The sequence below is a fragment of the Nymphaea colorata genome, chromosome 2 (genome assembly GCF_008831285.2).
Source record: "Nymphaea colorata isolate Beijing-Zhang1983 chromosome 2, ASM883128v2, whole genome shotgun sequence".
Taxonomy (NCBI): domain Eukaryota; kingdom Viridiplantae; phylum Streptophyta; class Magnoliopsida; order Nymphaeales; family Nymphaeaceae; genus Nymphaea; species Nymphaea colorata.
The window spans coordinates 18,049,168-18,074,631 of record NC_045139.1 but is presented as its reverse complement, the minus strand read 5'-3'; the positions used below and the strand labels follow the sequence as shown (position 1 = coordinate 18,074,631).

At 39.5% G+C, this 25,464-nt stretch overlaps 1 protein-coding gene across 1 annotated transcript; it reads left to right on the top strand.

The window, feature by feature from the left end:
- Positions 1-19,025: 19,025 nt before the first annotated feature.
- On the top strand, positions 19,026-23,187 carry LOC116248195 (zinc finger protein BALDIBIS-like). The gene is made up of 3 exons (XM_031620845.2): positions 19,026-19,801; positions 19,998-20,394; positions 21,516-23,187. Exons 1-3 carry the CDS (start codon positions 19,645-19,647, stop codon positions 22,813-22,815), a joined length of 1,854 nt encoding a protein of 617 aa, XP_031476705.1. The 5' UTR covers positions 19,026-19,644; the 3' UTR covers positions 22,816-23,187.
- Positions 23,188-25,464: the final 2,277 nt, after the last annotated feature.

Below are 25,464 nucleotides of genomic sequence, written 5' to 3'. Positions count from 1 at the left end.
AGATGATAGACCTGAGTGCCTATCAGCCAAAATATCCTTCCTGGCTTTGCCATTAGATCTAACTGATCATTACTCACGATCATCAACATGATAAATCAAACACATGGTCCACGGAAAGTTAAATGAAATTCTGCAAGAAGACATTCAGTTTAGCTCGACTCTTCTTTCTCCTTTTTCTTCTTTAACCGGTTTGAATATCTTGGCCGATCGAATATTTTACTCATCCGTTGCGTCTGCCCTAATCTCTTCTTCATTTTCCTGCCGCCCATGCCGATAATACTACGTCTTCGAGCAACTTTTAGGGTTACGACGACTGCTGATTGCCGAGGACCCACCAAATAATATAAAGGATGCCCTAGTTTTAGGGTCTCATATTACTTGTATTAAATTTAAAGTAGTGAAATGCAGCTACGAAGTCTGGTCAAATAAAATTTATAATTAATATAACTATATATTGGCAAAGAGGAGGAAACTTTGTGGAAGAATGAACTTTTGACTGGCTCATATGTACTCGATCGAAGATGGTATTTTTCGCCTTTAAGTAAAGGAGGATTTTAACTTTGAAAAATAATTATTTTCTGCTTTTTAACGCGCTAGGTTAATATCCTTGGCATCAACTTCGAGCCATTTGATAGATTTTCGTTAATTGTCATAGTCGGCTATGAAAAAGAAAAAGAAAGGCACTTGCTTTTCACATCTTTTCAATCATTTTGTTGCTTATACGTCACGTACAGCTAGCATTCCGGAATTCAGCAAAGAATTAGATTTGAGTCACATGAATGTGACTATAAAAAAAATTAAGAATAGTGTGAGATGGTGACATATAAGTAGGTTATTCAAAGGCTCAAAAATAATGCATGCATCTAAAAGGAGTGCCGCAATGGACTCTGCACTTGCATTTGAATAAAAAAGGAAGCAACACGATTAAATTAAGAGTCAAGACTCGTGAGGGTGAGCTAGCAGAGAGCATACACCCACTCAAAAAATGATTTGATGCAACTTGGAGAATATAATTATTAATAAGATCTGTTCGCAGCTAGATTGTTTGAATTGGTTTCAAAATTGAGACCCTTGGAATTATTATACATCTGCATAAACCAAGCGCTCCAAGTTAATGGAGATCATGCTTGGCTAGCATTTGGTCATGATGATCGATCTACTAATTATGAGTGAGGACGATCTAACTATGTGGATTACTGACTCTTGCTATCTGATACTTGTTCTAAAACTGAATTAGACTAGAGATTGAGAACGTTTATTTGTGAATTACATCAAAGAAAACCAAGATTAGTTTTAGTTTTGCGAAGATAAACAAGCTTAAGCTCAATCATGTCATTTCGGCTTTCATAAAGAACCGTATATATGCTCTCATTTGCTATGCGTGCATTCTACCCGAATGTACCCGATCGAGACGAAAGCATCAGAATCTCGCATGCAGCTACTTGTTTGTGTTGCTGCTGAGAGCTCCATTCACTGTGGGGAGCTTCAGGTTATCATAAGGAGGTTGATCAAGTGTTCAATAACCATGCCCCTTTTTGGCTTAACCAGTTAATTAGACTCTTGAAAACAACAATAACTTTTTCATGGAGGAAATTGTGGGTTTTCCCCATCTTGGTAGCAAAGCGTCAAAGTTTGTATTATGAACCATATTTTGATCTCAAGTAATTTGTATGTTCGATAACCTGTTGGAATACATAGTAGAGCAAATTCCTCACTGTGAAACTCTTTCTCATCAAGCTGTTACGTCTTAAAGTGGTCTCCTAGGAGTAGCCTCTGAAATGTAATTTCAGAAGTCAGAACGTCCCTTCAACCACAGAAACCTAATTTTATTGCACAAATGAAGCTTATCATGGCAGTGGATCTTGAACCTATAACCAGCTTGCCATCTAATGTCCAGGGCCTTCCCTGGTTGAGCAAGGTTCAGAAGTCTCAACTTTTAGTTCAATAAGAAATGTCGCCACTTCTTTTCAAAGGAGTATCCCACCTCTGATTTCTGAAACCAATCCACTTGATGCTCGCAAGTTTTGATAAGGCTTACCGGGTGCTTGTATACCTTTCATCTTAACTGGTTTTCTAGGCTTCAATGTTGCCCATACACGAAAGGTAATACACGAGCCACTCTTTAGCTTAAGGATTTCTTCTGGGAGATCTATAGACAACTTTCTCTCCGCTCCATGCGATTGAATATGCGTTAAGAAAAACAAGGTGCCTTGGTATCGCATGAAACAATTACTGAGGCTCTGTATGATCTTTTGGGAAACGACCATCGAAGAAAGGCCAGATAGATTGGCTTAATTAATTTAAACTTACGTATTGGAAAGAGGAAGCTTCAATTGCATGCGCTATCATGAACACAGGTTCGCTGTAGGCACTCAAAGCGTTTTGGTCACATGTACCCAAGAACATGTTGCATTGGAAAATATATGCATACACACAGAGGGGTATGTATGTATGTGTAGAAGCACACACATGTTTCTTGCAGTGTGGTATCAAATCCAGAGGATGGGATAGTGCTGCATGTTTCATTGTGGTATCAGTCTACAGTTGGGTGCTCATATGTGCTTGAGAATCAGGAAGTCCAGGATTTAATTTGTTGCTGCTTACATGAGGACCGATTCAAACTCAGATCAAGTTTTCTTTCATCTTACAGAGGAAAGACCGCAGATGCCATACATGGAGATGCTAGTTTTGCTGTTTAATCCATAGAGTTTTAAAAGATGGTGCTTCCTTGAAATTCAATAAATTGGGTATTTTTCTGAACCAAATCTAGGCAAACTGCACACATGCATCTGCCTGTGAAAACTACGGGGAGCAGAACTGTTGATGCGTTATGATTGTCAAGAACATTGCCTTTCACTGTCAGGTTGTCACATACGTCCGAACGAGGCCGCCGGATGCCAAACTTATGGCTACAATTGCCGGGATCAATGGAGCCTGGGTCCGGCCTAATGAGCCGGCGGACGGCCGACACCACAACAAGGGCACCCCATCAAAATTGACGAAACGGCATATTCCGCCGGATTAGTGCTGGAGATGTGGTCCACCTGTTAGGCCCACGAGCACATCAATTGGGAAAATTCATCCTCCTCCCCGCCTATGCTTTCTGCTCCTAGTCAGCCCGGTCTGCGTCATTGGTCCTTGTCGCTAGGGCTTGATAGATTCCGCCGGCGCTGCTGCGGTCAAAATCTTCGTGACAAAGCCGGGGTTGAAGCTAAGAAAATTTTGTGACCGGACATTAACTATATAATTTTAAATTTTTAAGAAATACCTGTATGTAAATGAGAAAAGTTGTGATGAAGTTTCAATAACATAAAAATAAAATATTTTTGTGGACCCATGGGGGCAATTGCCCACACCATGCCCACAACTGTCTTTGATGCCAGCCATCTTCTCCGGCACCTATACAAAGTTAACATTGCTTTTTTCATGACTATCTCATTCAAGCGATACGTTTCTTAACAAAGTTGGGAATTGGATGAGTAAGAAGGAGATCTTCGGATACTTGGCGAAAACAATACACTTTAAGTTATTATTAAAATTAAACTTAGGCTTTGTACCATCAATTACGAGAAACAAGCAGCCTCCAAGAATGGCTGGGTGAGCCTTGACCATGCATAAAGCCTTCCAAAAGTAAAGACCATTGTGAAAGTTTAAGCAATAGAACGGCAATTAAGATTCACCTCTTACAACCTGCTTAACTTAAATGGAATGAGATCAAAAAAAAAAAAAAAAGAAAACCTCAATAGAAGAAAATTTTATTTTTAAATAATGTCCACTATGCACAAATCAGCTTTTTTTTTTATTATCATCGAAATTAGTTGCGTGGCATAAGAGAAACTTCAGTATATATAATTTTAAAATTGGATATATTTCTCATATGTTTCTTGTTAGAGTGTAAAACAATAAATTTTACCAACAGTTGACCTGATAGTAGTAGACATATGGATGGTTCCAATTAACCATGAGAAATCTTGTATACTCGGCTGAAGATTGTAATGCTGAAAATTCTTAAGAATTAATAATATAATAATGCGGTGGAGAGAATGGTTTTAAGGAAAAAGAAAGAAAGAAAGAGAAAAAAATATGTGACAGATTGAGAGGGAAAAAAGGAGTGAAAAAGCGTCCCCATATTCATATTAAAAAAAAAACCTAAACTAGAAAATAGTACTGAGACCACCTTGAGTTACTGGTTTGATGGCATGTTTCAGTTTCACCATTTGGCGCTTGTAGCAGCCATTCTTGTCAATATGCCACAAGAAACTTATGAAGATGCATGATTTCAATTTGTTTGACGATCTTGGCAGACATGAAATGAACAAATACGAGGAATTGTGGCTGCAGGAAGAAGAGAAAACATGCTTGATGAGAGTGACCATCTAGGGCCATTAGTAGACATTCTCTCAATATGCATGCAATTTCTTGTGCATTTTGTCCATAGCGTCTCTCCAATCGGCAGCGATCATCTTAGGAATTAAGACCTAAACTAATAAGAGAAAAATGCTTCGCTGGCAGAACAATTGAAAATTTTCTCCACGGCTTTTGATATTAAAATTGACAGTAGTATCGTTAATAACAGCCTTAAATATGATACTTCGAATATATATGAAAACTTTGATTTTGTGTTAGTCTTACTCCATTAATACAACTCAACCACTGTCTGATGTAGCATTCTTCGGTTAAATAACATAATGCAACTTGACAGCGAAGTGGTTTATATGTCCAAATTTTGTGGTCTCTGTCATGTTTCTGTAATGTAGCAAGCGTGACACCTTCCTTATGTTGAAGTTGAAGAATATACAACATTAGAAATCTTTTAGTGTGTGAGGCAGGTTTCCTAAAATATATATATGTTTAAAAACACCATCAATAAAATATAAGTTGATTTCAAAACACTTGAACGAGGCGATCAGACGAACAGGTAGAAGATGAGCACAAATGGGTTCACGGGTTCTCTCTCTCTCTCTCTCTCAATAAATGTCCTGCTCTTTGTCTCTCTCTCTCTCTCCATCGAGTGGATGAGAGTGGAGAAGAGAAAGAAATCCGGCAGAGCGAATATTCCCAAGAGCAAAAACATGTGTTGACGGAAACCGACGTCGTATACTCCTCCCAGAAGGTGGTGGGCCCCTTGGGTCCCACTCCCAGCCTGCGGGACCCACCACGACTTTAGCGCTGTTGAAAGGGGCCCGATACTTTACATAAAATTTATATATGCACCATGTTTTATTCAATTTTTTCTTCGTGGACGACATTTCAAATTCAAACCCTTGTTTTAACCTCCAAAACTGGGGTTTTGAGTTTTTTTTTTTATTACATTATAATTGAGTTTTGCAAAAGTGTACTTTTGACTGAACCTGGTTTTTCAAAAAAAGGAGTGGACACAAAACCGTAAACGAAATGTTGAAAATACATTAAAAGTGCTTATTTTCACGAAACAAAATATTTACATGTACACTCTCCTTTGTTTTAGCTTATTGAGGAAAAAAAATCAATTCTAAAATAAGAAAATATGGTACTCACGAGAAATCGTTGGCTAAAAGCCGTACTTTCCTTGATGTTTGGCAAAATTTTAAGTAATTTCAGAAGGGAGAGATGTGCTCACTTGCTGAATCACATGGAAAGGAGAAGGTCTTAGTTCTGTCAAACAAATAAATATGTGCCATTGCTGCCCTTAGTGGAGATCACCTTCTCCCCGAGCTATCTGAAGAAGGAGATAACTCGAATAGCAGACTGCATGCATGCGCAGTTGAAAGGAAGAGGAGAACCAGAAATAGGGAGAAGAACAGACCTCTGTCTCGCGGTGAGACTTCATTGAATGATTAGGATTTACCTCTCTCTCTTTCTTTCTCTCACTCACTAAAATCCTCCGACCATCTGTCCATCCGGATCTTTCACAAACGTATTCATTGGGCAGCATGTGTCAGAGATTGGGATAGGTGGATGGCCGGAGTGTGTGTGTGTGTGTGGATGAAGAAGGCGTTCAAGTTTTGCATCTGGCTACTTACTAATTAGGCCATCAATAGGCTGCAAGTATATTTGGTACACTTTGAATATCCAGTATGAGTTTACTGTCATAACTTTTTACTTTTATAGTAATTGGATCATCAAATTTAGATCAAATGTGAATACAAGTAGCATTCAAGCTTATTAACTCAGATATTCCGGTTCAAATTTTGATTGGATTCAGGAAATTCTGAAGGGATGTTTTAATGGTGGAACGAGGAGAATGCCTGTAAGAAATACATCGTCTGGACCATAAACTCCCCACTCAAACACAATGGAGAACGTCCTTGGACATCTTCCACCAACCCGTGTTAAAGAACTTTGCATTGTTTCCCTATCATGGAGGGCGAGACAAAAGCGACAGGAAAAAACATTTCTGACCTTTTGCTTTAGACGTTCTTGTCCATGCCCGTAGAGTTGCAAATCCAGTCCAGACCAAAAATAACCAAAGTTCAGATCTAAGCTTAACGTATTGTTGCCAAAATGCAGGTTTAACATGTAAACAGGTTCTCTTGGGTTGGGACCATATGGACCACAGGAAGTGATCATCATTTAAAGGGAGGAGACGATTCAAGATGAAGGTCTAATTAATCAGGCGAATTCTTTATGATCCCTCCGATATTGCTGGTGGCACAGGTTGAAGGGATTGTGCATGAATGAATGTTAATTCAAAGAAAGAATTCTAAGTATTCATCAAGTGTGAAAGAATTCATAATCAGTACTGTCATCAACGTCAGTTTTGAACCAAATCTGTGAGGCTGCCTATTCAACGAATCAGCCAAGGAAAAAAAAAACCGCATAAAAATAATTAAAAATAAAAAGTATATTAAAAATCAACAAAAACTTGGTATGTGGCATTCTTAATTGAAGTGGACGTGGAATTCTAAATTTTCTCGAGGGTTCGTAAGCCATCGGCAAATGACTCAAAACACTGTTTTTGCGGCGGCCATCGTCGTCGGCAGTCTTCATAAAGGCAACCCCATCCGCAAAAGGCGGTGCCCTGAAAAAATCTCCGTTCATGCAACCTCCAACACATGGGGTCCATTGTATTATATGGTCTCATTGGATGCTCTTTAGCTAGCCCACCCTTCACGTTATGAGAGGATGGGATTAACGAGAGAAGGACAGTGGTCATGGAGTGAAAGTAGGGCAAGCAGTGGGTACAACCCCTCACTCGCCGCCCTGTCCTTTGGACGTCCACCAGATAGATACCTTCCTTCCTTACTTCCTTCCTTCCTTCTTACGCACCGGAGATTTATTTCCACCATGACAAACGTTTTCCCCATTCTCTCTCTCATATTATATATAGATTTTTTATTATGTATAGTTTAAATGAGCCCATAGTACATCTATCAACCAAAGTGTATTGTCAATATTTATAGTTCAAAAAAATAGTGGCTATGAATACTTAGCTAATGGTCTTACTCTGACCAGCCCATGAGTAAAACCATCTATGTTATGCCTCTTATAGTTATTTACAACTTAGATCAAAAGCAGCTTTGGCATGCTTCACGAAAATTTGGCATCTAGATTCAACTTTTCACAATTTTAAAATCAACCACCTTAACTTCTGCATCTCACCGTTAGTAATGGAGCAAAGAGTTTTTGGCTTAGGTGTATTTGAGTCACTAGTGCCGGTGTATTTGAGTCACTAGCGCCATGCAAACATTGAGTGATCTTGTTTTAATTTTAAGTCTTCAAATGAAGTTATGAAGGGAATGGCAGTCGCCCACAGTAGCTCCATGTATCTCTTTTTTTTTCTTTCTTTATATATATATATATATATATATATATATATATATATATATATATATATATATATATATAAAGAGAGAGAGAGAGAGAGGGGAAGGAGATGTTCTACCTTTTTCATCTTATGATGTCATACGGTACTTTTCCTTGATAACGCGAGCCTGTGTTGCAATTGCAGTTGCTTTCGTTCGATGCGATGTTGGGAGCCAGCTCGATCGCTAGCTATGCACTCACGTGCACCAAGCAAGCAATTATCGAGTACCGATGGTGCCTTCTTCCATGTCGCTATCCCCTCTTAATGACATACAGAGAGAGAGAGAGAGAGAGAGAGGAAACCATATGGCGCCATCATCACTGTACAACCTCTGTTACCTTTTCTCCGAAGACTACGGGAAATTCTAGTCATGAATCCTCCTGCAAAGTAAATCCTCTAGGAATTGGCTTCAGGAGCAGATTAATTATATAAAACAATTGCTACGGTGGTGAGTATATACTGGCCCGCCGATCTCATCACTTTCGTGCTGTACCTGATCTCAATTGGATTCAGCTGTCAATGTACTTAAGCTCATGAGCAATATCCGATCCCATCGATAACTTACTTTAGTACCAAGAGAGTGCATCTTCCATGTTCATTACATCTATGACAATGCTTGTCTTTTCTTTCTCCCTTTGCTGTTTCTGTACGTGGTGACGAACAGCTTAACTTTACCGTTAATAATGCATTTTTCATTTTGTCGGCTTGATCGCAACCTCAAAGGGGCATACGGTTTCTGCACTTTGGACGAGCAGCAATATTTCTCTTTCAGAATTGCAGTCTAAAATTGTGAAAAAACAGGCACTTAGTATATATGCACATATATATATCGTTTAACTTTGATTCCATCGATCTTTATATGATACACCATTCCACTTGAATGTCGTGTATGTCATTGTTTATGGTTAAAAAAATAAGACTTACCAGAATCAAACTTATAATAATGCATTGTCGGCATGACGAACCAGCTAGAATGAGGCTTTCAAGCATTGTCTTGAACAGATGTGTTGTAATTGGAAATGTTGAACCTTATGGTGTCATGTCAATGGTGCTTTTGAGTATAGTAGTGGGCCATGCAACTGCTTTCATGGCATGGAAGAATTGTTCCTAGAAAGGTAAAAAAAAAAATCAAACTTTTTGATTTATTATGGATCGGGCCCTGCCCATGTACTTTTGCCGTATTATATTCCGGATGTTCCTTGATGTCATAAGTTAACCCCTCGTACACGCCTCTGTCATTCATCCAAATATTTTCTATGTCCCTTCACAGAACTAAACCAGTACAATTCTACCAGCCAGATGTAACTAACGTTAACTACCGGTTAATTGTAGCTTTTTAATAATTAATACGGCATAGACTTCTCCAAAGTTTTCCGAAGTTAATGATTTTTTTTAATTAACGAGATCCGGAGATGATTTTTTTATGTTGACAATTCAGACCTACAAATACAGTAGGTTCAATTTTTCAAAGCACAACATGTAATTTCAAGGGAGTGAGTTGCATGTCTCATAGAAAAGGGAATATTTTGGTAATTATTTAAAAGAAAAGAATGTCTTTTTTAATTTTTAATTTTTATCTTTACAAAGAAGTCGTCTTTTAATGCACCAGTGTCACGTGTAGGTAATCGGATGAATCTTGGAAACTGTTACTTATGAGTTAAATGTTGATTCAAAGGAACGGATATTACAGAAATGAAATTAAACACTTCTTTGCCTTTTCCCTTTGTGGAGGTGATCGTAAAGCATTTCATAGTTTCCTGTCACATTCCCAACAAAAGACATTCTTTTTTCAAAAGATTGCCCCAAAAATCAAGAAGGACAAAAATTTATTAGAGGTTATCTTCATCAAACCCGCCACCGTTTTACCAAAATCTGGTCAAGTGCGTCGTTGAGTGAAAAGGGTAACGATAAATGTAGGCGATATACAGAAAATGTCAATGAAGAGGAATGATACGTCGGTCAGCACAATAATTGGTGAAAATATCGCGATATATGTATATATATTATACAAGTTTAGCATGGCTCAAAATATGGCCATAAATATTTTGGTCAACATTCCAAACGTCACGCACACCAACACATATATATCATTACATGAACATAGGTTCAGAATCATTGTCACAATTATCGTTTTCAGAATCTCAGGTATTTTTCAGTTTTTTTGTAAAAATTTTGACAAATTTTAAAAGATCGTAAAAATTAAAAAATGTTAAAATATAAAAAAATGAATAAATGGTGAGAATTTTGTTTTGGTGAAATTTTCAAAATCTCACAAATTTTTTTTCCTGCTTTTTTCATCTTGTTTGATTTTTCTCATAAATATTGTGAAATTTCCGAAAATCTCATGATATCTATGACAAGTTAGAATCCGAATCCTATAATGTGTAATCAGGGGCAGAGAAAAGAATTTTTCAAAAAAAGAATTCGAATCTTGATAAGGTGTAATCAGGGGCAGAGCAAAGAATTTTTCAAAAATGGTCGGAGTTATAGTTTAAATTTTTTAATAAGCATCAAAACATAATTTCTCAAAATTTTGACATGGGATCAATAATTTTTTTTAAAAAAATTTATATGTAAAGTTGAAAAGAAAATTCCAGGAGGGCCAATGGCCCTACCAAACCCTCCTAGCTCTGCCCGTGGGTGTAATAATTTTGAAGGGACAATATTTTGGTTATTATCTTTAACTAGACAAAATGTCACTACACGTTTAGCATACTCCAGTATTGCCATTGTAACACGAAGACAAGATGCTATGGATGCAGTCACGTTTATTCTCCATTTACGGCAAATGTTTTTGATTTACTCTCTACCCTAGTTCGTCATTACTGGGAATCATGGTCCAGTAATATCGGTATCGGGACATGGTCATACATGAAATGGCAGAGTCAATATAGCCAAATAATATGTAATCAGCTAATTTGACAAGGTAAAGGGAATGAAAAGCGTGTTTTGAATAAGTTTATCAATTCCCCGAAATATCGAGGCCACCTGAAGAAGAAACAGTTCAATTACTTACAGGCTGCATTTTTCTTATATGAGTTTCAGGCTTCCAAAGATGTTACCCCAGTTTTGCGGTGCATCTGTGGCAACAGGGCGAGTGGATGATGGGAGAATGGGCAGCGTACCATCCTTCACGGGATCCAGTTTTCCAGATCGATGGAAAAGGCCGGTGATGTGACTCAACTTTCATAGGAAATTATATAATGGCCTTTCGTGCGATCATCTCATCTCATTTATCATGGGCCACCCCCCAAGGAATCTCATCGTTTCAGCCTCCTGGGAAAACGAGGCACACCTTCATGTGAACTATGAAACGCCGACGAATATTTTCCCCTCTTAGTTTTTGAAACTAATGCAGCCCGTGAGGGTTTTCCTGTGTGTGAGGGAAGTAAGGGACTGTTGAAAGCATTTCTTAGGAAATGGGTGGTGGCCATCGTACCCGCAGAAGAAGGTCTGTGGTTAAAAGGAAAGGTGATGTGAGAGGCAGGCCGGTACAGTGGGGAAGGGCGTGCCGGATCCAATGTGGCCCATAAAAGGGCACTCGGTTGGATATTTCAAACCCACCTTGCATCTGGTCACATGTCTTAAGAGGGAGATGCCTCCCAACTCACTCCCATGTGCGGATCACCACCTAGGTGACATAATGTTTCCTACGGTGGGCCGTCCCGACCCCCTAAATATAAGCGCGGAGAAAACGGCACCTTCAAGACGCGAACAAGAGGCCTTATAGTTTAAAAGAAATGATGGGTTGGGCGACAAGATGAAATACTTCTCATGCTCACCGATACAACTTATCTGCCCTTTACATATTGAATCTCAATAGTAATGCACATTAAGAAAATCTATTTTTCCGTATGATCTCTTCCATTAATTTTCTCTTTCTTGTTGGAAGCCCACCGATTAGCGTACTTGGATGAAAGACTCAAAAGATTAGTTACCATTTAGAGTACAGTATTCATATATAAACTAACTTTAAGCGTTTGCAACTTGATCTGTTAAGCATTCATTATGAAGAGAAATACTTGATACATTTAGATTGTGGTGAAAATTTTAATTGTCGTTATCAAAATTCTTTGTACACACTGAGGATAGGATAAAAATTCTCGACTACTCTAAACATGAAAGCTGGAAAATGACCAACAAGATAAAAAAAGATGATCACGAGCCGTGACACAACAACGACAAATAAACTAGAGTGGTCGTATTTTTTTTACTTTTTTTTACCGAAGGTGTCACAATTTACACCCAGGCTCATGCATTGGTTGAGTATTAAAGTTAGCCTTCATGTTAACCGTAACAATGTAGAGATAAGGCGCCTATATGTAACAACACAGTGTTTGATGTGGTTCAGCAAATTGTCGACGTCCACAACGATCTCTCTCTATCTCTCCACCAATTTGATTGATCGGAAAGAAGGTTTCGTTGAAGTCATTTATAGATTATAATGATGGGTTAGGAAAATGGTATACTATCACATTTATATATTTTCTTTGCTATTTTGCAAATTTTCCTTTCTTTTATTTGCCTTTACCAATATGACTTTTCCTTTCTTCACTTTTCAATTATCATATGGATTTGGTGAAGTTGTGTAATTCTGGTAGGGCCGCACAACGAGTCGAGCCAGGTTGAGCTTGACTCAAACTCAACTTATTTATAAATAAGTCGAGCTTGAGTTCAAATGTATGTTTCGAAATGTTAAGCCAGTCAAGTTCAAGTTGTAAGAACTTGACTTGTTTAAACTCGACTTGGCTCGATTACACAATAAATATCAAGTTAAACAAGTCAAAAGAAACAAAACACATTTAACATAAATGAGTTAAACGAGTCGAGTTTGAGCACGAGCTTTTTGAGTTGAGTCAAGTACCAGCACAATTTTTTTATGTTTGATGTTGTAATTATCGAGTTGAGCTCAAGCGGCGAATGGTTCGACAGCATGATACAAAGTGCCTTTATTTCTGCAAAAGTATGACATTTTATTCATCCATTGTTTCTGATTTTTCTATTTTTGGCACACGAGTGGAAAAAATTGTTTCATTTTGTCTCTATTATAGTTACCATGCAAATTTAGATTTCGATTTGATCACATCCAAAATTGGCCACAAATTAGTTTGATCCAACAGTATTGTTGAATTTGATCTTCATGATACAGTAATGTAGCGTACTTATGTGATGGTAAAACAGTAAGTATATCATCTTTCATCTGTTCTGGTGATAAAACTAATTAGTGTTCCAGATTTTTTACATAGTAAAAGTAATTAGAAACCGAACTGCTTTGGTACCATATCAAGATGATTAGGCACAACCGAAGGTGCATTACAAAAAAAGGGATTTTACTGACACGGAGAAAAAGTTCAACGAAAATGAGCAAAACGTCAATAAAGGTTTTAGTGACGTTTTATTACGAAATGTCTGCTAACGTTTCCACACAACACAACGTCAATAAGAATTAACTTTTGCTGGCACAAAAGATTAAATGTCACTAAACTCAAGCTGGCCTTAGAATTCAGCAGGAAAATCCTGATTGCTTCGTAATTGGTTTTATTTAATACCAAAAAAATCCCGAAACCGATAATATATGCGGGGCACGGGTAGAAATTCTTAAGTATTTCGGAAAATTTGGTCATATTGAATGTTATTCTCAAGTGTTCCTTTTCTTCAATAATATTGGCACTCATTTTAGTGTTTCCTTTTTACACACCTAGTAGTATATAGAGACCTGATTACACAAAGTGGGGACGAGCTCGACTTGTCTGCATCTCCTTGGCGGGACACATGCACATGGAGACTGACACCTCTTGTCGTCATTTTTATAACATATATATATATATATATATATATATATATATATATATATATATATATATATATATATATATATATATATATATATATAATAAAATGCAAATGCAGTTTCTAACTTAATCGATTAAAAAATTACATGTCCCCTGTTTCTTATTTCTCAAGAAAACTTTGAAACCCGTTTCTGAATGCTACTGCATGCGATGCGACTTGGGCTTTGTTGACCGCCTTTTTTCAGGAACTAACTTAGTTGCCTAGCCATAGTTGAGGACAGTACGAAACCCTACCTGCTGCATTCAAATATGGAATGAGTTGATTCGCGTGGGAAAAAAAAAAGTAAGAGACTTAGGTTGTGTTTGATAGCCTAGAGGCAGCATTGAAAGTTGTGCTTTCAAAGGTCCCCAGGAAATCAATAATGTGGATCTTAATTTCATCTTATAAGTAAAAAAACCATGAATTCAAAGTCAAATGAGGAGAAGTCCAACATTAAATTTACGGATCTAAGATCTTAGTGATCTCAAACGCGGGTCTTGTGGACGAGTCCACAAATACACCCTTAGTTGAATCACTTCTAAAGAATGAATGGTGACAGGAATTTATGCAAATGCCAAATCTGCCTCTCTTTGAGGCATAGATAGCTTCATAGACCCACTCCTAGAAACGAGAACCCGGCCCTGACTGTCATGTAGGTATGGACAAGGCCGGTCAAGATGGAGGGTAGCTGGGCTCGGACTTGATCGAGGGTTCTAAATCCATGTACACCCTTACAAATCTTTTTTTTTTTTACAATATGAGGTAAATACAAATATATAACTCTCTTTGTTGGACCAAAAAAAAAAAAAATTCAAGATAGTTAGAGCACATATACGTATACACTTGAGCGTGCATATATTAAGGGCGGAGATAAATGGCGCTAGGAGACCGGGCTCCTTTTGGTTTTCAAGCTCTTTTTTTTTTTCAAAAAAAATATCTTCAATACGGCCCTTAAAATTTATTGAAAGTGCAATTAACCTACTTTTCTTCACAACGTATAATCACATGTCCCTCTAATTTTTCCTTTTCTTGGCCTCTGCCGCAGGAGTATACGTACTTAGGATTCAAATCTGGCGGACGCCATATATTTCCATGTAGCTAAAAATTAAAATTTGCCACTAAAAACACTGTGAATTGCTGCTGAAAACACTATTAACTGTTTCAAGGCCATAAACTGTCACTAATACTCTAGCATCTGACATCCAGCAAATTTAAACTCATACATAAATGTACATGTAGTCTCTGAGTGGTGACTCAAAAGAAATATACATCAAGGGACTAGAGCCCAAATCTCCATTTATTGTTTTTTTTTCAACCATGTATTGCATGATGGTGGTGGAAGGGATAAGGGGGAATATTCCTCCTCAGGCAGTGGCACCCTGCCTTCCGCCGGCCCTTCGCCGGTACCTCCCGACGGTTGACAGTCAGGCTGTGCCGACGAAGACAGGGCGCGCCTTCTGGGGTGTGGAATCTTACCTTTCTCTTGTCCAGATATTATCTAAGTACAGAATATGATCACCATTCAATTATATATATATATATATATATATATACTTAGACAAGTGACCATTTGAAAGCGTCCACAGCAGATATACGGTTCTTCTTTCATCCTTCTTCTCAAGGTTTGCTGGTAGTTAGAGAACATGGTATAAGGGGATTTTAAGGGACAGGGGAGGGGCCCTTAATTGTCCAAAGTTCCAAAGTGGCTAGGCTGGTTCACACGAGGAAGACTGACATGTCTTTTCATTAATGGTGATAATTCTATCGGTGATTGAAATGAAAGCAGACGTTCCTGATCATGAAATCTCTCGAGTTTTATCGTGAGAAAAGGCCATCCATATCACACGGTTTCATTTCAAAGATCTCTTCAGCATGAACGGCAATTGGAGCAGACAGATCATTCGGAATGAACGGCCACCAGACTCGTTCGTCTTGTAGCCATTAACTGTTTAGTTGTTGCTTTATTATATATCACAGATGTTTACTGCTGATCGGCTTCTGCCTTATTTCCGGCATCCTCTTCCCATTTCCTGAGAGGGCAGATGTCTGTTCCTTTAGGCAAGAAAGAAAAGATGGCAGAATGCCCAAAATAGTTTTACCTCTTAATTTACATTCTGCAACAGAGATGAGGCGAATCTTCTTGTCGTGACCGTAACTGTTTGTCCTCTGCGCTTGATCGTTTCAGCCAAAAGCCACTGTTGTTTATCGAGCTTAAACCATCTCTGTAAATTAGTATACATGAACAATTCAAGGAAGATAGGGGGACCGTGTGCTTAATCGTTGGAGCGCCATGATCATGAATAGCTGTTCTTCTTTTGGGACAGGTGCTGAAAGGATAAGCCACCTGACCGACATCAATCCTTTTCCAAATAGATTGTAATCTTAACACAATAATGCTAAGGACTTGATGACAACATAAATGAATAGATAAATATATATCTTTCAAAATAATATTGATTTTTTTTTTTAAGAGCTTAAAAATGAATGGTCTTATCTTTCCCAACTCAACAAATTTAGTTCAGACATGCATATGATATTTATGACTTCTTTTTATCATCGTATTCGTCTGACAGCAATCAATGAAATTAAGTCTATATGAAGAAATGTTCAAGTATAGGAGGCACAACATGTAGACATATTTGGACAAGCATAATCTAAAGATACCATACACAGACACACATCATTCATGGTAGTACAGTTTGGCAACTACCTATTTAACAACTTAATTAGATGTTTCTTTTATCTCTCCTTTTTTAATGTACACTAAAATGGATGTTAATTAGCATGCAGTAAGGACATCAGAGACAAAAGAATTTGTTAGTGGGCCACACATATGGTTGTCATGATCCAGTTTATACAAGAAATGTTTTCAATCTGAGGCTAGCTTGATCGGTCCCCATGTTTTGACATTTTTTAATTATTTTTTTAATGTGATCTCTGTATCAAAAACATTATTTTTCAAACGTATAGATAAAATTTTCAAATAATTTAAGTGAAATGTTTTTTGGTTTTTGAAGCTCATGATATTACATGCCAAAGAACGTATAGTTTTCATAATGATTTGTATGCTTTCAAACATAGTCAATAAATAGACAAAACCATTGTTGATATCTAATCTACAATTAGTTGAATTGTTGTGAATTTTTTCCAATTTTTAAATTTCAATATATTCAGCACATTGGTGAGGTTGGTTTAATCAATAAAATTATGTACCTCAAAATACTGAGTGGCATAGTACTGCATGGGATATTTCTAAGCAGTATGTACCTATATTCTGAAAATTCCAATACCAAATACTCTGTGTCTTTTCTTCTCTATTTTGTTGACATTTCGGGAGAAGACGCCATCATATGTTTAGGGGTTTTAATGGAACACTAGAACTATTATTCCATGAACATGCTCAATAGAAAGGCCCCCAATGAAAACATGTGATTGCATATTGTTTCAACTTGAAGGTCAATTAGTGTTCAGAATTACTAAACCCGAACTTGTGTGTACAATGTCCAACAGAGTATATTTGCTATTGAAAAGGACGATTTAAAGAGAGAAAGGAAGTTGAACCTTGACAAATTACAGTTGCCCACAATCAGAAATAGATTGTCGTCATAAATTCTTGAGATAAAATGTACATACATTTTCGAATTAAAGCATGGAAGGGTATCGGAGATTGAACAGAAAGAGTCACAAGTCCTGTAATTCAAAACCATTAAAAAACATAATGGGGACCTCGCGTTCCGGCTTTTGAGAACGCTGGGAAAGAAATTAAGATTTGGTCCCGGCATTCCCAAGAACTGAACTTACCGGGCCTTAATGCCTTTTTTTGGGTACGTTCCGCAGCATGGAACACGGTGTTCTTGCTCAGTGTTTGTGTCCTCCACGTCATCCAGATTCCAGTGCCAGTGCGTGAGGGAGAACGTCGAATCAAACGCATTCTAAGAATTTCTCTATCTTGCTGAAATTATACATTTTTTTCTTCATTTAAAATTTTTTTAAAAGAGAGATAGAGAGATAAAAAAAAATGGATGTCGACATCTTTTGCAATTTGAGTTTGGGTCGTAAAACCTAGGTATATTTTAGACTCGAACAAGGTGGAGATGGGGTTTTCTGTAATTTCCTGAGCCTTTTTTTTTTTAATTTCCATATAAAAAAGTAAATAATGAGTTTGAAGATTCGGGAACCCGTGAACGGATGGGCCCAGCACGATTCGAATAGAGGACCACGGGTTCTTGTCCACCCACTCTCCCATGCACGTGTTGTCTACGTAGACATTCCCGTTCCTTTCAACCCTCCCTCAAAATTACGATACTGCCCTTCTTCCTTCTCCTCCATCCCTGTCACGGTCATCGTCACATGCAGATCTTTGGCTTCCCTGCATACAATTGGAAAATGATTCATCTTTGGTTGTAAATAAATGGCAAGCACCTTGTGAATAACTAAGGAGTTACAAGGTCGAACCTCGAAATTTAAGCTCGAACTTTCAATAATAGAAGACATCACTTTAAAAAAATCTTGGATTATGATTGAGGAGAACCAACATGTAATTAAACAAATGACTATGTGATATTAATATATAAATAGGCAAATTATATAGTTCTGTATGGGCAATTGCCCCTCATCAGCCCACATGCACCTTGGACAATGGATTAATGTCCGAGTATACATGTGGATTGGTTCGCGCCACTGCTTACCCCAGTCCTTCAAAAATTTCATTACAAATTAAGTGGGACCCAAACTCAAGCATATGCTACGCCCACACCCAACCCGGGTCAATGACTCAAGTGCCCTTCAACTAAAAAAAATCTGATTTTCATCAGTGGAGACCAACAAAGTCTCACTTTTTTTTTTTAACTAAAAAGTTACCAAGTTTTCTAGGTTTTTTCTGATTGTATTTACTGCGATGGGAATTAGGATGAAGGAGAGATTGGAGCACCATGGCTTCTGATTTGGATGCAAAAGACATGGCCCAACTTAAACAGGAACAGTAATAAGCATTCTCAGTGATTGTTTGGCAGCAAGAATACTACGTGAGTGTATGATTAGATTAGATCAGCTACATTAGTTCAACAGTAAGGCAGATTTACGGGATTTCTTTTAATCTTTTCCGGGACTGTTTCTATTCCAACTGTCGGAACAGAGCAGAAATATCCTAGCAAAGGAACTTCCGGGCGTTCTTTGTCCCCAGTGTCCGGCGTTTGATGGCCCTACGAGATGTCCATGCATGGATCCCTCTGTAGAGGACGCGCAGACGCTGACACATCTGCAATTATTTTTTATGCTGTTTTGTGCTTCCATCTTACGTTTCAAGTCATGATATGAAGTTACGCTATTACCCTTGCTTGAGTCTTCTTCAAAGCGAGAGCATCTACACAACAAGAAGGATACTTATTTTTCTCTCTGAGAGAGAGAGAGAGAATCGGTGGCCCCCAAGCTATGGTCTGAATAACGACAGAGGGAGGCTGCGTGAGAGGAGCACGAACAATGACACCCTTCAATTAATATTCATTTTCTGTGTATTTTTATTGTGGTGGAAAAGGTGGAGCGAAATCGGGAAAACCATATACGAGAGAAAAAAAATGGAAAAGAAAAGCATGGTGGTGATGAGGCCTTAGAAACGCATCCAACACATCAATCAACAGAAGCTGCGGAGCAACAGCAACAGCAACCGGAGAAGAAGAAGAAGAAGAAGAAGAGAGATCTAGGGTTGGTTTTCTTCTTCATGCAAGTGCCAGACTCATCGATGTTGATTTCTTATTCCATTACAAGTTTCGATTAGAATTCCTTTGTTGGTCAAGAATTCAGGTAAACGTGGTGTTAATTTGAAGATACCAACCAGGCCAGGGTTGAATCTTCTTCCAGTTTCTCCTCGCGGCCAAGAGGGAAGATGATACTTTCATGGTTCTCAAAGTGGAGGGCAAAAAATTCGGCTGCAGATCTGCTTAGTTCAGTAATTTGCTGGAGCAAGTGAGGAAGATAACCAGAGAAAAGGAGGCACAGCGTTTTTAGAGTTACTAGTCGAAAGCAGAAAGATGGCTGCTGGTCCTCCTGTGAAGAAGTCGTTTGAAGTGATGGAAGAAGAAAGATGTATAGGCTCCGCAACAAACCAGGTCAAGCAACAGTCAACATCTTCACCGGCTACGACAAGCGCACCTCAAAAGAAGAAGAGAAATCTCCCTGGAACACCAAGCAAGTATCCAGATTTTATCACTCACGGACAAACTTTTCTTTTCCCTTTTGACTGAGCATGACCAACATATTTGTATCGCCTGTTTCTGATGATTACCATGGTTTTCTTTACCTACTTCGTTTTCGTTTAGGGGACTAACACTGATACTGATGAACGGACCATAATCCTTCGTCCTCTTTTCTTGTTCATGCACAGATCCAGATGCGGAAGTGATTGCACTGTCACCCAAGACCCTGATGGCCACAAACAGGTTCATATGTGAGGTTTGCAACAAAGGGTTTCAGAGGGAACAGAACCTACAGCTCCACAGGAGAGGCCACAATCTTCCATGGAAGCTGAGGCAGAAATCAAACAAAGAGGTCAAGAAGAAGGTCTATCTTTGTCCAGAACCCACATGCGTCCACCATGACCCATCAAGGGCGTTAGGTGACCTCACTGGCATCAAGAAACACTATTCCAGGAAACATGGCGAGAAGAAATGGAAGTGTGAGAAGTGCTCTAAGAAATATGCAGTTCAGTCTGACTGGAAAGCCCACTCCAAGACATGCGGTACAAGAGAGTATAGATGCGATTGCGGAACCCTATTCTCAAGGTAATTACGATAATATCTTGCAACATAGAAATACAGTGAGCATAAGGATGATAGCAAAGTGGTCTTGGCTGCAATTTTCTCTGGTTATATTACCAATTTATCTCGATTTTGTCCCTTTTCCTTATTTTTTTCTGGTTGGCTATTACTTCTCAGATTCCAGTTCTTGACAAGCCAGTTTTTGAACGTTCTGTACATGAAATCGATAACGATAATGGCTTCTTACCTCCTTTTTTTTTTGAATGTCGAGTCCTTCCGTGATAACTGCTCCCGACCTGAAATTTCTCAGAACCATGCATAATTTTTCCATCTCTTTTTTTATCCGTGATTTTTAAATATAAAGGTGTCTCTTATTCATCCTTGGAATCAACGCCTTTGCCCCTCTCTTGTACCATTCACGTGTTACCTTGGATTCACAGGGTTTGTATCCTTGTGAGTTGGCTGGATTCTAGCTGCTCCTTTGGCCTTTTCAGGGTACCAACCTAGTGAAACGCTGAGGTGGGTAAGAGAAAGAGCAGGTAATTCAATTCATGAGCACCACTCTGAATAGCAGTGTCACCGTCTTACATTTTTTCACTAAATACTGATGTGTAGTGAAGTTTGTTAACAAGGCACTCAACCACAAAATGGGGTGCAGATTAAACGCGCTTAGTGTTTGACGCAAACATTTGTTCTTTTTCGTGGTCCTGTTTTTTATAGGTTCCTCTTCTTCAAATTCTCGACGCGGATTCCAATTTCCAATGTGGATTTTTTGGTTTTGGAGCTTAGAACTACTTCTTGGAATTTGGGAAACTGGATCTAGTCATTAAAAAATTTACTAAACTCCATGGAATTCTAGATAATGGGTGCGAACAACTACTGTTTGATGGCTTGTGCGTAAACTCAATCTCATGTTTTTTCCCACTGGTTGTCAGAGTGACAGCTCCAACATGCACGAGTCAGTTGCTCGAATGAGTTTAGAAAGCTGGTTTCTACTGTTATTTTCCTTTTCTGCTTCCTAAAACAGTACTGAAATCTCTGGTGTGCTGAGAAGTGGGGACTCAGGATTTTTGTTGCAAAATTTGAAGTTGATTACGTGTTTTTATCTGGTCCATTTTTCATCGTCATGTGCTTGCTATTTTCAGGCGTGATAGCTTCATCACTCATAGGGCATTCTGTGATGCACTGGCACAAGAGAGTGCAAGGCTTCCAACTGGGCTAAGCACGATCGCAGGGCAGCTATACAACAACAGCAGCAGCAACAGCGTGGGTTTAGGACTGTCTCAGATCGGTTCTCTAGCAGATCAAACTCATTCTTCTGCTAATATCCTCAGGCTTGGTGGAGCAGGAGCAACACAATTCGACCAACTACTCCCACCTAATTTTTCATTTCGATCGCCGCAGCCACCACCTTCGTTCTTCTCTTCCTGCAATGGCGGTGGCGGCAGCTCTAATCAGGATTTCCATGAGGACGCCCAAGCTCAGCAAGGACTGCTCCAGAGCAAACCTCCCACTTATCCCGGATTGATGCAGCTGCCCGACTTATCGAGTAACAGCACAAATAGCTCAGCTGCGAAGGTGCCAAACAACGTCTTCAGTCTCAGTTTCCTCTCGCAGAACAGCAATGGCGGCAACAAGCAGGGTGACGGGAGAACCAACGTCTTGCTTCAGGACCAGTTCAGTGGCAGTATCATGAGTGACCACATGACCTCATCTGTGCCTTCGCTTTACAACTCCCAGCTACAGGTTGACACAGTGGTCCCTCAGATGTCAGCCACTGCGCTGCTTCAAAAAGCTGCTCAATTGGGTGCAACCACCAGTGCTGGGAACCAGCTGAGAACGTTCAACAGCTCCACCCCAAAGGGCACCACAAGCCATGACACGTCCTCCGCCGGGATAGGCCTGCAGTGGCAGGAGCAAAGGCCGCCATCATCGCCATCTTCGTCATCTCTGCCCACTGCAACTCAGAGCCCTCCGAGCAGCAGGACTCAGCTGCTACCAACGTCACTCCCCATCAAGGGCCTTGACCAGATGAGAGCCAATGTCAGCATTGGGCAGGAAACCCACTTCCAGGAATTCATGAATTCGCTGGTGAATGGCAGTAGTTCCATGTTTGGGGGTGACGCTAGAGGTATTGATGAGTTTGTAGAATACAACGGTAGCCATAGAATGAACTTGCAGCTCCAGCACAGGGCAAACCATGTTTCCAATTTACAGGATTCTATGGAGGGAAAGCTACACCAGAATGGTGGTGCTTCGTCTTCGAACGTGGCGGGCACAGATGAGATGACTAGAGACTTTCTTGGTGTTGGAGGGATGAGCAGAGGGTTTATTGGAGGTGGGTTCACTCATAGGGATCAGCAGCAACACCACACCATGAATTTGGTTTCTTTCGATTCGGAAATGAAGTCACTGGCTAGGTCCTATAGTGAGAGGATGCAGTGAAGAAGGCACATGCAGTGCGAGCACTCCGAAAAACATGGAGAGAAAAGGAGAAAAGGGTATACAGGGGTTGCTGCTGTCATGGCTGATGAGAACTGCTGGGACGAAATGCAAAGGCATGTTCTAGGTGATTAGCCAGATGGTAGACTTGCATGCAAAATGCAGGTTATTATACTTGCAGTGCTCAAAAAGCACGATAGTACACTGACCGGTTCAAGCCATGGAATACTCATAAGCCACAGATACTGTCTATCATTTGTTGTTTTGTTCTTCTCTTCGTTTTCTGTATCAGCTTTTCCTTTTTCTTCATTCCCTTCTTTTTCCTTGTCGCTAGCAATTGAGAGGGAAAACAATCTTTGAATTTTCTGCCTCCAATATGCGTTCTAATCGCGAGATTGAGCCTTTGTGCAGACACAGAGAGAGAGCAAGAGAGCATGGCGTTATGAACTACAAAATAATCTAATTTGCTTGCACGTGCGTATCATGTACATGTTCGTAGTGCGGGAGAGTTGGGCTTATCGGAGGACGTATGTATTCGTATGCATCATGCATATATATGTATGAGCGCGTAGAGAGAGAGAGAGAGAGAGAGAGAGAGAGAGATTCATGTTTTCTTTACTACGTAAAAGACTGGCAAAGATGGACGTTAGACAAAACAAAAAGAGAGAAAGAAAGAGGTTTCCTTTTGCTTCTTTTAGAAAAGGAGAAGAGGAAGAGGAAGAAATGCAGATAATCTGTTCTGCTTTTCTAAGTAAAGCGAAGGAAAGATGAAAAACGGCTTTCGTCTCTTTCTCCTCCCCCTTTTTTCTTCCTTCTGTCAACACATGAAACATTCTCCTCTCTGACTCTTTTCTCATCCGATCGGGGAAAAGGAGAAGACCTTTACCTCCCCCCTCCCCACAACCACCTCACGGTCTCCCTTTCCCTCCATAGCTTTTTCCCTGCCTCTGCAGCAGGCGGTTGAAACTAGCTCGTTAGTGATCGAAAGAGACGACGAGCAGTTCCCCTGCGCTGCTGCGGGACAGCTTCAACCTCCCCCACTACGTCATGTCTATTTTTGTCATTCTTGTTGCGTAAAAGACATCCGCATGCCTTTCTGCCTATTCTTATCCATCAAATAGATAAAGTATGCAATAATAAGCCCTCAAGCATGTGGTCATCTCTTTCATACGCTAGCCAGCAAAACTGCGGCTAGGTGCATGTTCTTTCAATTTTCTACACATTAAAATTCAATATTCAAACAATAAAATCTCAGAGATAGGGCTGGCAAATGATTTACATATTCTGCATATATACACACACGTATTAGTTATCGATCTTACATGTATATTTTATATCAAAACCAAACATGATTCAGAAACAAGCTGGTCGTCTTCAGCATACGCTCGATAGGGTCCATATGATTAAGCTTAATTTAAGGGCATGGCGGCAGCGGCCTTCTCCTGCCATCGAGGAGTGTAAATGGTAGTTACTAAGGTTGTAGTTCTGCTGAAAGCTTTTGCCTGTATCATGTCCCGCTTTTCATCCTTGTCTTGAACCCGATCTATGTTGGATATTTGCAACGTCAGAGACTTTGCCCAGCAGTACAGGGAACAAAGTTCCAGCCTCCTGTGTATCGTTCAGCCTTTTTGACGGCTCGTTGCCCCATGGCAGCCATGGCTGCTGCTGCCCACTGCAACCAAGCAAGAGAGAGAAAGAGAAAGAGGGAGAGAGAGTTTGGCGCTGGTGAGTTGTCGTCACTCGCAGGCAAGCTTAATCACCCAGGTTCCGCTGAAGTGCAATAAGTCAGTCACGTCGACGGAGAGAGTGCCTTTTCATCTTCCAAAATTTCAAATAAAGCCCAGCATTTTAACTTAACCTCCCCAAACGATGCCGCTCCGGGTAACGTCCTAACGGGCGAAAGCTTTAAATTTAACGCCTTGGTGAAAAGACAAAAGAGAAAAAAAAAAAAAAAAAAAAAGCTGCATCAGTCAAATGAAAGGAAAACGAAAGGCTCAGTTCATGCGCTTCTCCTCAGAAAAACATCTTTTACTGAGAAAGGCCCAAGCCCATTATTAATTCATTCAACAGTTGGTTGTTCAATATATATATATATATATATAGTTTACATGTGTCTGTTAGGAAATCAAGTACAAGAAGAAAAAAAACTTACATTTTACGCAAAACCAACAAATGCATGTCAGACACCAATTAACGTCGTTTTCATATATATATATAATTCGTAAAAAGGGAGTTGTAAGTAGTGGGTCAGCCGCATAATGGGCAGAAACCGCCCATATGAGATCAGCCGGGGGAGAAAGAGATAAGTGACGAACTTAATGAAGAAAACAAGTTATTTTGTTAATGGGTAAGGTGAAGGAGGGGCTGAATTGCTTCAGTGGGACGTCTGCTGACCAAACATGTCAGCGTCTCATCATTTTTGTAACGACTGGGAAGGGAACGGCCTCCTCATATATTCATCCTCATATATTCAGCAAACTCTCTCCCTTTTCTTTCTTCCTCTTTTTCGCTTTCCCTTTTTTTCTATGTTGTTGTTGTTGTTGTTGTTGTTGTTCAGACAGAGTTCATCGCCGTTACTGTTGGATCTTTTCGTCGCTGGCCTGCAGAGGGCAACTTTCACAGCTTCTCTCCTTCACCGCCTCGTCTTCCCTT